The sequence below is a fragment of the Nelusetta ayraudi genome, unplaced genomic scaffold (assembly GCF_046127955.1).
Source record: "Nelusetta ayraudi isolate G7.1 ecotype Tasmania unplaced genomic scaffold, CSIRO-AGI_Nayr_v1 ptg000075l, whole genome shotgun sequence".
Classification (NCBI taxonomy): Eukaryota; Metazoa; Chordata; class Actinopteri; order Tetraodontiformes; family Monacanthidae; genus Nelusetta; species Nelusetta ayraudi.
Window position 1 is genome coordinate 600001 of NW_027466125.1, and position 15545 is coordinate 615545.

At 44.0% G+C, this 15545-nt stretch overlaps 2 protein-coding genes and 1 long non-coding RNA gene across 4 annotated transcripts in view; 1 reads left to right on the plus strand and 2 right to left on the minus strand.

Annotated features, from left to right (window-relative positions):
- slc36a1 (solute carrier family 36 member 1) overlaps positions 1 to 7220 on the minus strand; it is a 29306-nt gene extending 22086 nt beyond the window's left edge. The window contains exons 1-5 of the mRNA XM_076043427.1: positions 7045 to 7220; positions 4056 to 4174; positions 2706 to 2820; positions 2530 to 2620; positions 1301 to 1389 (exon numbers count right to left, since the gene is read on the minus strand). Coding sequence (XP_075899542.1) covers positions 1301 to 1389; positions 2530 to 2620; positions 2706 to 2820; positions 4056 to 4083 — 323 coding nt within the window. The 5' untranslated portion in view covers positions 4084 to 4174; positions 7045 to 7220. The remainder of the gene's footprint in view (positions 1 to 1300; positions 1390 to 2529; positions 2621 to 2705; positions 2821 to 4055; positions 4175 to 7044) is intronic.
- Positions 1 to 15545, minus strand: part of LOC142899708 (uncharacterized) — a 272243-nt gene that overhangs the window by 22086 nt on the left and 234612 nt on the right. The window lies entirely within an intron of this gene.
- Positions 8335 to 9925, plus strand: atox1 (antioxidant 1 copper chaperone). 2 transcript variants are annotated; one of them, XM_076043443.1, is made up of 4 exons: positions 8335 to 8514; positions 9003 to 9078; positions 9208 to 9351; positions 9493 to 9925. In XM_076043443.1, the coding sequence occupies exons 1-3, from the start codon at positions 8509 to 8511 to the stop codon at positions 9330 to 9332; spliced, it is 207 nt and encodes a 68-aa protein (XP_075899558.1). In that variant the 5' UTR covers positions 8335 to 8508; the 3' UTR covers positions 9333 to 9351; positions 9493 to 9925. The 2 variants fall into 2 exon arrangements, with proteins under 2 accessions (XP_075899558.1, XP_075899556.1); XM_076043441.1 differs by having other exon boundaries at positions 8336 to 8514; positions 9208 to 9357; positions 9484 to 9925.

Here is a 15545-nt window from a genome sequence, read left to right on the forward strand (position 1 = left end):
AAACCATCAAATTTCAAATAATTTATTTACTGAAATTGATCTTTGTTCAATTGTCTTGTTTTATTAGGAAATTTTAATTTTAGAAGTGCAAATAGTTTGCTTGATTTCAGACTATTTTATGTACATTGACTGAAATGTGTCTAATTTTTCACCCCCAGTACAGACGTTAGCGGGCAAACAATTGATTTTTTTTCTTTTTTCATTTTTTTTTAATAAAAAAGTAAATATTGATCAGTGAATTCTTTTCAAATTGTTCCCACACTCATTTTTCATAAAAAAGCTCTCAAAACTAATTTAGGTTCTAGGTTCTCCCCCTGTGTCTGCGTGGGTTCTCTCCGGGTTCTCCGGCTTCCCCCCATACTCCAGAAACACGCATGCGAGGTGAACTGGAAACTCTAAAAATCGTCCGTAGGTGCGCATGTGAGCGCAAACGGTTGCTTGTCTCTATGTGGCCCTGCGATGAACTGGCGACTTGCCCAGGGGCGTCACCCTGCCTTCGCCCTATGACAGCTGGCAGAGGCTGCAGCAGTGAAGCAAGAAGCCGGGATTGAAAATGGATTGATCGAAATCCGATACAGAGTGCTTCACTTTCATTTCTTGGCTTATAAAAAAAAATAGACCAAAAACTGCGCATGTTTCAATCATCTGCAGCTCAGCAACACGCCAGTGCAAACAAAAAAAAAAACGTTGTTGAATGTGATCACCCCCCCCACGCCACCCCCCGACTAAGGCCTCTCTGCCGTCTATTCCTGGCAGCTCTTCATTCACGCTTGATGTGAGACAAATCCTCTTTAGCTGGAATCACTGAGTGAACCGGAAAAAGGGCGGGACTGGCGCAGCTGACAAACGTGAGCGCCGTCTTCGCTCGAGCTGAGACACAGACGCGCGTTTAACAGGCGCTGGAAGAATGGAAAATTTGGACGGCCGACCGCAGACTTCACGCCTGGGGTTTGCATCCAGGATTCCGCCACGGGATGGATTGGGTCGCGCCGGGTTTGTTAGCTGCAATGTTGCTCAGCTAGCACATGGTGGGTGACAATAAATAATACCGCACAGATGACTAGAAAGACCAGGATGAGATTAGATTGAAAATATGGTGAAACTCAGTGTGAGTTAAACACTGTTATGGCTCTGGGTAAGAAATAGTGCCCCCACTGTTTCTTTAACAGCAGCGTGAGACAGTAGCAGAAGTTTTTCTGTTGTTTGTTTTATGTTTGATCACAGGTCACCGTGTTTGTAGAAGTCGGATAAAAACAAGATTTCTTTGTTGTCGTTTTTTCCTCCTGACGTGCGAACTCACTTTTCACTCAGGTGGTGGGAACATTTCACCAGCAGCCTCATGCAGTGGACGGCCACGATGCCCATACACAGTAGGCTGATGGGTCCCAGCTGCACACACACACACACACACACACACACACACACACACACACACACACACACACACACACACACACACACACACACACACACACACACACACACACACAGGTAAGTGGTGATAGCAAACTGGAAGAATGTCTACATTAAAACAGCAACATTTTGCAAGTTATATTTTATGCACATTTATATTCAACCCCCCACGTGAGTGCGTGTGTTTGACAGCGAAACTCTGCTAGGACAAAAAGCGCTCCTGTGCGCGCCTGGCATTACGATGCAAGACGCGTTTGTCACCAATACCTGAGCACCATTTGTATTTTTCATAGCCGATCTAAAATATTGGCATATATACTATAGTCTATGCCCATCTATACGTAAGATTTGGGGAGCTATATATATATTTCCGGCTTTTCAGAGAGGAAAGTTTCACTCAGAAGCAAGAAACACAGACAGAAGCTGCTCCTGGTTTTGGCTGGCGGTGTTTGCGTCTGTCAAACTGCGCGCGGACACGAGCGCAAACTCTTTCTGGATCTGCCACTGTTTGAATGAGGCCTATTTGCATCGAAGGGGTGTTTTTGCATGCAATGACTCATTTCAATACATTCAAATTAATCTGGCGCAACCCTGCTGCTACTATTTTGCGCCGATTTTCACGTTTGCGTCCCCTCTGTGGATCGGAATCACCGTTTTTGGCGCTATTTACACGGATTTTCTGGCGCAAAAGCCGCGCAATCGCTTTGTGGATCCACCCCTCACTGTTTCTCTCTAGCTGACATTTAATGCACTTTCAACATGCAACATGCACTTTCCCACAAATACAAAACCTCAGCCAGTAAAGGTTTGTTTCCCCAAGGCAGCTCTGCGGATTTTTGTTAAAAAGGAACCAAGGTGAGGTTTCCTCTTTCTGAATCATTGCCATTGTTTTTTTTTTTTTTTATATTTTATGATTTTATTCTTATCTATAGTTAATGGATCAAAAGTTATTTTTCTCATTTCGCAAAATAATCACATGGCTGAGGTTGATAAAAAATAGCAACACGGGGTTTCAAATGATGCTCAACTCTGGCTTTTCAGTAAATGTCATTATGGCAGTTAGACCATTTAACACAGATGTCATGGCAGGTGACCAGTTTGTTCCCGTTTACTCACCACCAGGCCGGCGTTCTTCACGGCCAGCGGCAGGCCCAGCAGTCCCGTCCCGATGTTCCCCTTCAGCAGGTGGATGAGGGTCTGACAGAACCTGCCAGCACACAGGGAGAGAGAGAGTGAGAGAGAGTGAGAGTGAGAAAGCAAAGTTCAGGTCCGGGTGTGACTCAGACACTCACGAGGTTCCCGTCCGCTCGCCGATCCTCTCGTAGTGCCGCTGTGGTCTGGAGGGTCCAGGCGGCGACGGGCAGAGAGCGTCCATCTCAGAGGGGTTGTGGTCGGAGAGCAGAGGACCTGAGGAGAAGGGGGGGAGGTGAAGGAGGAGGAGGAGGAGGAGGAGGAGGAGACATGGAAAAAAAAAAAAAAAAAAAAAGTGTCTTACAGGTAAATTAAAAAAATAATCCACAGTGTTTCAGAAACTCCATGTGATTGCATGCAGTAGCAGAAGAACCACAGGCCACCAGACTAAACAGACAGGCAGCCGTGTGCCTGCACTGGGAGCCTGAAGCAGGACTGAGGTCATGAGGAAGTGAACAAGCCTCTACTCCTCCCTCTGCATCCTATTGATCTAGTGGGTGTGGCGGAGCAACAAAGTCAGGAAGCAGAAGAACAGGAAGAGGTCTTGGGGTTGAAGTGCTGATTGGTTCCAGTGCACCCAGGTAGAGTCAGTGGGTTTCGCTGAAACCAAAAATTACCGAAGAAGAAAAAAAACAGAGTCCTTGTGAAGTTCTCTTGGAGATGAAGGAAGAATCTCTATCGGTTGATCTATATTGTTTCCACTTCCCTAAATGGTTGATAAGAGGATCAAAGCTGTAGAGTCAGGTTAGGTGCAATAACACGCAGCAACAGTCAAAGTTTCAAATCCTGCCAGTCGACGGACGTTCGCTGCAGAATAAACAAAACACACAACATCTGGTGACGTGGCACAGTGACACCGAGTCATGAGTGTTGGCACAACTCAAAGCGTGAAAGGCAGAAGAAAAAAGAAAAAGAAAACACGAGACGACTGAAGGAAAACAAACTTAATATTGCTGCAGCGGCTGAGACGTTTCTCAACAGTGCCAGTGCTTTCAGTGCTACAGTGCTTTCTTTTTCCTTTTTTTTTTGAGAGGCCCCTCTTCAAATGCCCTCCGCTCTCGTCTCTTATAGAATTTCTTTTCATTTTTTCTTTATTTACATTAATTTTCATTAGTATTGTTTGTTCTTATGGAAATAGAACACGAGGGTTCGTGTTGCCCTCGCATGCAGAGTCACAACTACTTCACATCTCAGTTCAGGTTTGTGATTTGGAAAGAATTTGACCTGGGCAAAAAGATCTCTAAAAAAGAAAACACATTTTCTTTGGTTTACTATCAGAAGAGTCGCCGGTGCGACTTCCTGTCAAAGGAGACGAGGAGCCGCGTCGACGTCTGAGCCGGAAGCTGATTTGATGATTCAGAGTCTGGCTGTCAGACGGGATTAGATAATAAGAATCATAATAATCCCACAGTGCCAGTGTCTGAGAAGGCACTTATTGCTGGTGGCGTTACCTCGCATGTCGGCGTCGCTGGAGGCCATGGCGGCGGCGACGGCAGCGGTCTGTCGTCTCTTCCGGCCTCTGGGGTCCTAACGGCAGGAAACCAGAGAGAGGAACATGGACGGCCGCGCGCTGCAGGGCAGAATGGGCCAGAGAGAGACGATGGTCGTGAGGGTTTCGAAACTCTTGGATAACTCAACTGGTTAAAACACATTTAAAATCACCATCACCTTTACAGTAACAACACTGACTGAAAAGACTAAATGTGTGCGACTCGGGGTTGCAGACAAAGTTCATGAGGGTTTAATAATCATACTTCAGGAAAAGGTATTACACAAATGCATGTATTTCGACAGTTAGACAGATAGACAGTCAGTCAGACAGATAGACAGGCAGATAGACAGGCAGATGTACTGCATTGATTACAAATTGGGAAACTACGCATACACCGGCACTGACACTTTAACTGTGTTTTCTTACTGTCTTAATTTTTAGTTTAATATTTATAACCGCAAATTCATTATTTTAAATGATTATTTTACTCTCTATGCACTATTTTATGAATGGATTTGCTGATGAATGATTGTGCGGCTAAAAGACGGAATTTCCTTAGGGGAAAAATAAAGTACTTATCCATCCATCTATCATTGTTGCTACTGCATTTCAAAATCGACTTTGTTTGACACTCATCCGCGATACACGTCAAAGCTGAAGATATAATGAATAAACCAAGAACCAACAGAGTATTGAACCAGGGAGCTGAGCAAACAGCAGCTAGCAAAAGGATCAAACGGGTGACTAATAAAGCAAAACAGTCCCTCTAGACGATTAGATTTGGCAAATTCAAGGAAGGCGAGGCAAAGCGGAGTGCAGAGTGAATGAATCGGATCCTCTGCTTCTCTGCTGTTTTAAAACCTGACAGAATCGGGAATCAGTTTCCCGTCTCTCTGCCTTTGTAATTGGACAAGCGCGGCGGCTGGAAATGTGAAAGTGTAGCATCAGCCGAAAGTCACCGACGCGTTTCTCTTCTGCTTTTCTTTCGTTCCCTCGCTCCCTCCCTCTTCCCTTCCGCGTCTCGAGTGTCCGGGCCAGCGATGGTCTGCGGGTGAGACGCAGGAACAAGTCGAAGCCGCAACTGAAACTGATGGATTTGATGCCTTCAGCAAGACCCGTATGAGTGTGTTTAAAAAAAAAAAAGGGCTGCTGACTGGTTGATCATGTGAACCACTATGTTACATAACAGCCATCCAGCAGCCCCCCCCCCCCCCCCCCCCCACACACACACACACACACACACACACACACACACTGTTTATGAAGCTGGCCAGCAGTGTTATAAACTGGTTGTGCCGACTGTGAGAAAACCAAAGGTGATAAAACGAGAGTCAGCTACACGTTCACTTCAGCAGAACTCACACCACCCCTTCACTCAACAGGTCACTGTATGTGTGTGTGTGTTGTGCGTAATGGATCCATGGGATCCAAAGTGGCAGTCACGAGGTGGAAAATGTGAAATTTGCCGTGCAGGTGTTCACTGGATAACACAAAACACATGAGCTATATGTAATTTCTTCTTCACCTTTACACGGTGACCCTGCCAGGAGGTCGCTGGACGACGTGACTGCACCCAGGTCAAAGTGTCTTCATTATGAGCCACTCGGCAAATTTCACACGGCGAGCTGTGACGACACCAAACGCTCTGATCGCACTGTCCTATTATAGAATTGATAGTCAATAATCAAAAGGGCAGCATTATCACGGTTAGAATTAGAAACAACTTGTGTTTTGTTACAGGAATAATAAGGCAATTTGAAGCAGGGAGAAGAAGCGATGATAAACATTGCTGTCTCATATTGATGTGGTTTAAGCAAACATCAGCGTGATAACTGGTTTGGTTGAACTGGCTCAACGAATCTCATGTTTGATGAAAGTTGGCTGTTCAAATAAATCTTTGGAAAACACTTTCAATACACACTGTGTGTGTGTGTGTGTGTGTGTGTGTGTGTGTGTGTGTGTGTGTGTGTGTGTGTGTGTGGGGTAAATTAAAGAGGCACGTCTGCCATAAGTGGTGACACGCAAGTTATAATTTGGGGCCTCAGATCCAAATTACAGTTCTTTTGGGGTAAATGTTCCAGTTTTATTGTGTAATTGATGATTAATGGTGAGGGCTGAACAAATCTGAGGTAACAAAACCAACAGAAGCCCGTTCAGTCAGCGGCCCACTGATTCCAAAGGTCCAAGTGAGTGAGTGAGTGAGTGAGTGACAGCAATAAAAGAGATGTTTGACAGGTGATCAGCGACTCCCAGGTGAAACACACCTGTCGATTCTCTCTCTCGTCCCTCCGGCTTGTTTAAAGACTCAGTCAGACAGAGACTGCAGGCGGCCAGACCGACCGAATGAACCTGCTAATCTCGTCATTTTCAACTTGCTCTTTGGCCGCCGTCGCCTCCCTTGACGGAGCGCTGGAAGATGGAAGGTGCCGCTTATGGGACTCGGGCCAAAGGAAGGCATCAAATGAGATTATGATTTAATTGTGTTGTCGTGTGGAGGTTTTAAATAGGGAGGAGCGCGTGCGCGCGCGCGCGCACACACACACACGCACGCACGCACACACACACACACACACACACACACACACACACAACGATCTTAGTCGCCTGCTTGCCTTCCGCGGAGAAAATACACAAACACACACACACACACACACGCAACGGAGGGCGACTGAAATAGAAAGCTTGGGGATGACGCTAGCTATAGCTGAACGAGCTAACAGCTACCTAGATGTAATCAAAGCCCGCCTATGTGATGTGTTCCGTTGATTGAAAACGTGGCAGTCTCTCTCGTTTTTCTTTTTTTTTTACTCGGGTCTTCTGACGCCCATGTCAACAAACAGCAGATTGCTATGTCGTAGCAGCGTAGGTTAGCCGATGCTAACTAGCTGGACGTACACCCGAAACAAACCCACAAGGTAGGGAGACAGCGGGGGGAAACCTCCTCCTACCTCTTGTCGGTGGGAACCGCTGCGTCCTCCTGCTCCTCTCTGGCTCCCGGCTCGACCTTCGACAGGGGCTCTTTCCGTACCGCAGAGCGCCTACTTCCTCCTCGCTGGCATGTCTCGAAGGGGAGGAACAGCGCTGCTGACACGGAGCGCCGACTGAATGTAAAAATCGCCCAGTGGGAGTCAGCCAGTCGGCTCAACTCGGCTCGGCTCGGCTCCCTACGTCACTGGAGTGGAGGAGGAGGAAGAGCCGGGGGCAGCGACGCACAGCCTAAACACGTGACCCGGCAGAGGCGGTCGTGAAGGTTGTTCTGTTGTTTGTTACCATGGATGTTTCAAATAATGCTGATGGGGTGAAAGCGGTGAGAAATACCACAGTACTTGCGGAAATGTTTCACACCGATGGCCCCTATGAAGACCTCGGGAGGTCACACCAAAAAACAAACAAACAAACAAAACAAAAAAACATTAGCCATGAATTGAATTTCAGAACTTTTATTATGATAGCAGTGTGTACAGAAGATGCCGATACCGGTCTTTTTCTTAATATATGTTTATATAAACTCACCATAAATGAGGAAAAGTCCACACTGTATTTTACTATAATAATAATAATAATAATAATAATAATAATAATAATAATAATAATAATAATAATAATAATATCATTATTATTGCTAGGCTTTTCCCACGCATCTCTGTGGTTGTTTCCCGTTCATAGGTCTTTGTGTGTTTTACCAAGAGTGCTGATACACTTCCTGGTTTCGCTCCCATGTGGGAGAAAATAAACCCAGCAACAGATTGTGGTCGATCCTGTCTGCAGAGCCGTGTGTGTGTGTGTGTGTGTGTGTGTGTGTGTGTGTGTGTGTGTGTGTGTGTGTGTGTGTGTGTGTGTGTGTGTGTGTGTACAAACACATATATAAGGTATACTTGTAAATATATTTTATTTTATTTTAAGTTTTTGTTGACTATCTTTGCGTTTTGTTTTGTTTTTTAAGCTAAATAGAGAGAACGAAAATAAACCGGAGTCACAATCTTGGCTAATAAAGCTGATTCTAAATCTGATTTTTAGGTCAAACGTTAATTTCCTTTGTTTGCCTGCCAAAATAAGACTAATATGAAGCGCGTTTGCATCTAAATGTAAATTACGACTACGCAAAAAAAGAAAAACCTTCTCGGTTGGTAGATATATGATTAAAATTGATTGGTGAAAATACGAAAGAGAAGGCTATGACGAAGAAAGACAATCTTGACCGTGAACAATACCTGTTTCATACCGGAAGTCCTGACGCTGTGTAGCCGACAATAGCTTGACGCCGAGCGGCTAATCAGGGAGGGAGCGAACGAACGAACATTCCTGAAAATTTATCCCTCCGCTGACTGCATTTTATTACCCGTCAGCCAGCCCGCGGCAACAGCCCACGGAAGGCGGTTTACACTTTGACAGCTTGACAGGACGACTTAAAAATGACCGTAAGTTGTGTTTACCGACTGTGCAGACCTAGCCTAGCTTAAATGCCAATCAGTGTATTGAATCGCGCAGCGATGCGAGCCAAGTTAGCTCCCAAACTTGTTTTGCTCAACTCTGAACTGAAGTTGTGGTTAGTTTCGGTTTTTATAATAACGCGCAGAGACGAATAACGTAGTGTTTCCAAACGCGTGCCTTTCTTCGGCGATCACGTCAGATGACTGTCATAGAAAGCCAGTTGTGCATATTGTGTGTCCAATACAAAATAAAAATGAAGTGCTGCACTTTGCTAGCCAACGCGTCACGGCGAATTAGCTCATGGTTGTCCGCCTTGACTGGGACTATAACCGCCACCCGATCCCGCTCCTGTGTTATATGTTGTCCGCTTTAGAGACAGTGCAATGTAGAATTGATAGTGACCATGGTGAGTTGGGTCCTGACTCGTGATACTCCCTTCCATTATTAATCTAATCGCCTAATCCTCCTGTGACAGAAGCACGAGTTCGAGGTGGCCATGACCTGTGAGGGATGTTCAGGAGCCGTGTCCAGAGTCCTCAGCAAGCTGGGAGGTGAGTTAACACTAGTCACGTGTTCAACCTAGTGAACTGGGTTATTGTGCAACTAAGTTATTGCTTTCATTATTAGTAGTAGTAGGAGGAGGAGGAGTAAAAAATTGTTGTTAACCTCGATTTCGCCAGATGTGACGTTTGAGATCGACCTGCCTAAAAAGCTGGTGTGGATCGAGTCCGACAAAGATGTGGAAGTTCTCATGGATACGCTGAAGAAGTGCGGGAAGGAGGTCAAGTACAATGGACCTAAATGAAGGAATCTGCTCCCACAAAGTGCAGGTGACATGTTGTTTTTTTGTGGTGTTGCATGGATCCTGGGAATTTTTTTTTTTTCTATTTTCTCAGATGCAGCAGTATATAGTTTGTATATAAGTTGTAACTTTTTCCTCCCTGTGTATTTTTCAGAGATCACAGCTGCTGCTGCTGCTGCTGCTGCTGCTGCTGCTGTTGCTGGTGCAGGAAGTGCAGAATCATGCTGAAATGCCAGAATTTTGCCAGCGTCCCCCCTCCTCCCTGACTCCCACCCACTCCACACCCGCTCCTGGAATTTTTGTACATCAAAAGTGGCAAATAAGCCTCAAGATTTTTGGATAAAATAATGTCCTGCTTCTTTCCTCCATTTTTTCTTAAGAATAAGGTGATGAAGGAAGCTGCAGCGTCACCCAGTCAGTGTTCACCTCTGGCCAGAACACCTCTCGTCGTGCCTCTTTTCATACTTTTGTCTGATGAAGTTTTGCCTCTTCTTTAACACTATTTAAAAACCACCGGCCACTTTACTTCTGTTCCCATTAAAGAAACAACATTCCATCATGCGTGTTCATTCAGAGGTTTGATTTCAACATAAAAATAAATAAATAAAACACCTGTGTATGTCAACAGGTGTGATCTGGCTCAGCTTTGACCAGATCACATTGCATTAAAAGGGTTTTGGTTTGTGCTAGCAAATGATGTTGTTTCCAAATGCACTCATCATCACTGTCATCCTACTGCAAACCTCTGCAAAATAAAATAAACTGAAGTTTTGTCTGAACACATTCGCCATCTGATTTTTTAAGTTGTGCAGCTATTGGCTTTTGGTAATAAACGACAAGTGAAGTGACTGTTCCATTATTTTGACATTTATGCTGAAGGTATAGATGAATGGGTGAGTGACAATGTTGGATGGACTGTCCTTTTAAACAAACTCTGGGGTCTGGGAGCAACAATAAAACAGTTGACATTGAAAATATAATTCTAAAGGTATTTCTATGTTGATTAAAAACAAAAAGCACCCCCCCCCCCCCAAAAAAAAAAAAAAAAATCACGTCATACATTGAGTCAAGTCAGTCGTACTTCTACCACAAGGGGGGACTGTTGAGTTGTGTGCCTGACCTCCAAGGCTTAAAACTGAAAGGCAACCAGCAGAGAACATACTCACACACAACATCTGTATGTGCCAGTTTTCAGCCTGTTGATGATGATAATTAATTGTTGAATGTGAGAGGACATTTCTATCTCTTTAAAAAAAATATATATATATAAATATATATATATATATATATATATATATATATATATATATATATATATATATATATATAAATATATATATATATATATATATATATATACATACATATATACATACTGTATATGTATATGTATATGTATATGTATTCCCAGAAAAACATACACACTGCTCCTGGCAGGTGCCACCGTGTTTGGAGTAAAACCATAAAACCTCTGAAATGCACTCTTAAAAGTGTGTGCTACGCTTTTGGCTGAATAAACTGTATTTGCAAAACTTTGTCTGATTCACTTTTGTGAAATTTAAAGACTATTTAGTATGTCCAAGATCAATTAGCAGCAGAGAAAAGCTCTTCTTACAGCACTCTGTTCACACTACAGCATCCACACTGACACTGTTCACACTGCAACATCCACACTGACACTGTTCACACTGCAACATCCAAGGATGACACTGTTCACTCTACAGCATCCACACTGACACTGTTCACACTGCAGCATCTAACACTGAAAAACGCTATACACACTTTAACATCCACACTGACACTGTTCATACTGTGATATCAGACACTGTTCACACTGCAACATCAACAGTGCCACGGTTTCCACTGTAATTTCCATCGCAACATAAACTCTGTCCACATTGCAACATCCACACTGACACTGTTTCCACTGCAACATCCACGCTGACACAAACTCTGTGCACACTGCAACATTCACGCTCAGCTATTGAGCCACAGCTAAACAAAGCTAAAATGGTGACCGAAAAAACAGCTAAAAAAAAAAACACTTTCTGATGGAGCTCGAATATGAATTTTTTTTTCCGCCAAACTCAGCAGCTGCACCAGGTCTTCTGACATGGTAAGACCTCCATCACACACTGTCTGTCCTCAGCTGACCAGCAGCAGGCCAACAATTATATACAGCATATGCATGTGTGTGTGTGTGTGTGTGTGTGTGTGTGTGTGTGTGTGTGTCTCCTGAGTTGAGGTGAGGGTGTAGCCAGGCCTGCTAGATCCTGTCCAGACAGCCAAAACAAACACACCCGTCTCCAGTGGGATGGTGGGGTGGTGGAGGGCGAGGGGTGTTACAGCCGCTCACTTTGACTGATGAGAGCAAACAGGCGGCCAAGGCTGCGGCTTCACGTCTCTCCGGGACTCCCGGCTCCTGACTTTCCTCCGCGTCCGGTGAAACTTTATCTCCCTGTTCTGCCTCCAGGACCTGTCTCGGCCTTCATGGTTGCTACATTCACAATTTTTTGCATCGTGGGAAAATCCACTCGTTGCTGCAGACTGAGCAGATTCTGCAGCATCCATGCTGACGTAAACACTGTTCACAAGTTAGCAGCAGCTTCCTTGCCGTAGCTCCACCCCTTTCCTCCAATCTCAGAGGATGGCCAGTTGGTCCAGTCATAGTTTTATCAGTAGATGTTTTTGCATTTTTTTTTAACATGCATGATGATAAGCAGTGAATAACATATAAATAATGAACTGAGACGTTACTGCGATAACTTCCTCCTCTTTCATCCTGGACGGTGACATCCGCCTCTCTCTCTCTCTCTCTCTCTCTCTCTCTCTCTCTCTCTCTCTCTGTCTCTCTCTCTCTCCCTCTCTCTGTCTCTCTCTCTCTCTCCCTCTCTCTCTCTCTCACTCTCTTATGTTTCTACTGCCGGCAGCCAACGTGTTTGGACAAGTCAGTTTTAATTTGCATTCCAACATTAAACAGAGTCAAGTCGAGTCTAGTGGCTGATTCTGGATCAGACGGATCCAAATGAGTCTTAGAGGACCGGCTGGCTGAGATCGGAATGTCGATACGGTTCATCTGATTTTACAGAAAAGAAAAAAAAAAGTCTGTGACTGTGTGACATACACACACACACACACACACACACACACACACACACACACACACACGCACACACAACCATAGACACACACAGACAAGTGAGACAAGTGACACAAAAAGATTTTTATTTCTGAGCAAACCTGCATATACATAACGAGCAGAGGGTTCAAAGATGGACGTGGAGTTTCTGTTTGCTTAGTTTTTTTTCACAGTTTTCCAGCTGCAGCAGGAGCAGCCTGGAGTCTCTGAGCAGGTGAGTTCCAGCCCCGTGATAAAATCGCAGATATCTTGTTTTCTCTGTAGCCTTTTTCTTTATTCACCATAGACAAACACACAGAGAGGCGAGTGTGAACCTGCGAGGGCGAAACAACACACAAGTTTTCAGCTCTGCCGACGTTGGAATGATATTTTTTTCCCTTCTCATATGTGGCTCCAGTTTTTAAAAGCGACTTCGGTTTGAAAACACACAGCAATTCACCACACTCCCCGCTGTCTGCAGAGGTGCCACAAAATAATGAAAAATAAGTAAAAGTAAGTCATACAAAAGTATAAGTAAGGTAGATATAAATAAAAATATACACTACCGTTCAAAAGTTTTAGATCACTGACTCATTTCTGCATTGAACTGCATTGTAACTAGTTTTATGACATAATGATCTTGAATGCTCTGCGATCATTATGAGTAAAATCAGTCAAGACGTGCTTAACGAGTATATGAACATTTCAGTGTTGAATGAAAACTATTTCCAATGTCTAACTAAAAGTGATTGAGAGAATTCCAAGCGTGCAAAATTCTGTGTGAACACACTAAAAGTCAACTGTTTTTAAGAGCCATAGGCCATGATGCTTGCTTTCCGTTTTCATGGCTTAGCACAACACAACTAAATGTGATTCTAATACAAAGCTTTGTTTTAGAAATGTTCACTTTTTATTTTATTTTATTTATTTATTTATTTTAGCAATTTTAAAGCATTCAACTTCTGTAATGATATATTGCACCCCTGCTATTCATTCTCTAAAATCACATTCAATTAGACATTCAAGGCAACAACTGTCAAAGCCATCCCATAATGTGTTCAGCCAATCCTGACTGATTTTCCTGCACATGTAATGTTCTTGAAGCATTCAAGTAGATTATTTCATGAGGCTGCTTATAATGGAGTTCAATGCTGAAATCAGTCAGTGATCTAAAACTTTTGAACGGATGTGTACATATTTCAGAGAATCCAGCGCGCTGCATTTCTATTTAATTATTTTGAAAGAACATTAAATAGCAACGTGATCTTTTGGCACTTTGGAATAAAAGTTTTAATTTAGATAAAAACAAAACAAAAATTAGCCTGTTAAGGTTCTGCATTATTATTATTATTGTTATTATTATTATTATTATCATTATTTCCAACAATGATCCTTTAAGCTTCTCTTTTAAACCTATCCCTACGTGTCTCCATGTTATTGTCTGTGTTTGCGTCGACCAGCGGCTGGTCCTGGTCCTGGATTTGGTGGTACTGGTCCTGCCACTTCCACGCGTCCTCCCAGACAAAACCACACGCTGTGCCAGGCTGACGCCTCAGTAGCAGCAGCTGCTCCTGTAATGACAGGCTGGAAGCCTCCCTCAGGATGGTGTCTGGATGTAGTTTGGGCTCGGCCCCTCAGCCCGACTCTTCCTAGTGGCTGAGGACTAAACGAGTGGCGTCACGGCTGGAGGGCGTTTAGCCAAACAAGAGAGACGAGTGTCGAGAGTCTTCGGTCCAACTGAAACAGCAGGATTAAGTCTGTTGTTGGAACTTTGACCTGAGCTTTGTTTTTCACTGATTCGCACTGATTCTCTACGGTGAGATGTTTCCCTCTCATCTCCTCACAAACATCACCACACCTTCGTCACACTTCAACAGGTCATCATGAACTAGCTACTAGGAAGTGAGAAACTACTGAGAACTCATGTGATGGTGATACACAGCCTGACTGGTATTGGGCTGCTAGCGTCACTCTTCTTAACATTGAAACAATTTTTTTTAATAAAAAACAAAAAACAACAGACAAAATTACTTCAGCGACAATGCAGGCCTGCTTTGTGATGTCACAAAGGGCACTGATACCTGTCCCTGATCACTAGTCACACCCCTAGTCCAGTGTTGGCTCTGCCCACATGAAACCACCTTGTTTCTTAGTCAAAAAATGGTGAAGCCTCAATAAAAAGCTTCACTTTCAGCAAGAGACAGCAAACAGGGCTAAATACGCCCTTTTTAATGTTTGTGTACGTGATTTAATGGCACTCTTTTGCTCACTGATTCCTAGTTATCACTTGCTCCCCCTGGAGGCGTAAATGCACAGGAGACGTAAAGTACCCTGTGCTAGCTGGAACTGCTTACCAACCTGTGGGACCCCTGCAGGCTTTTGGTGGTCGGTGCCTCAAGGTCTCAGCAACAAAAAGCAGCAAAATGACTTTTGAAAAGCACGTTTTTGGGGGGGGATGATTATTATTATTATTATTATTATTATTATTATTATTATTATTATTATTATTATTATTATTATTATTATTTTATTTTTATTTTTTTGGGGGGGGGCAGGGGGGTATTGATGACATTTAAAGTGTCTTCAAGCTCATTTAATCAAAATGACACGGTCGTTGAGCTGCTGAGGTTCTCATGTTGGAACCTGCACACGACTGGAGGGGAAAACACCCATCTTCATCATCATCCCAGTGAGACATGTTGAGTCAAACACAGAGAGACAAGTGCCACGTATACAGAGGGAGAGAGGAAAGGGAGAGAGAGAGGGAGTAGGGGTGAGTTAGGGAGGGGAAGGGGTGAGCGAGGGAGGAAGGGAAGGAGGGAAATAAAAGGTAGGGGAAAAAGATGAAGTGAGGAGAAGGAGGAGGAGGAGGAGGAGGAGGAGGAGAGTCTCACAGCCTCCTCACTCTCTCCCCCATCTCCTCCTCTTCATCTCCATTTTAAGCAGGAATGTAAAAAAAAAAAAAAAATGCCACGTTGCACAACAGCTCCGTCCTCCCTTTCATCCAGCTGTTCCTCACATCAGCAGACAGAAGCAGTCCAAACAAAGACGGAGAACACCTAACGTGAAAGGGGGAATGATCATAAGACTCGGCGCTC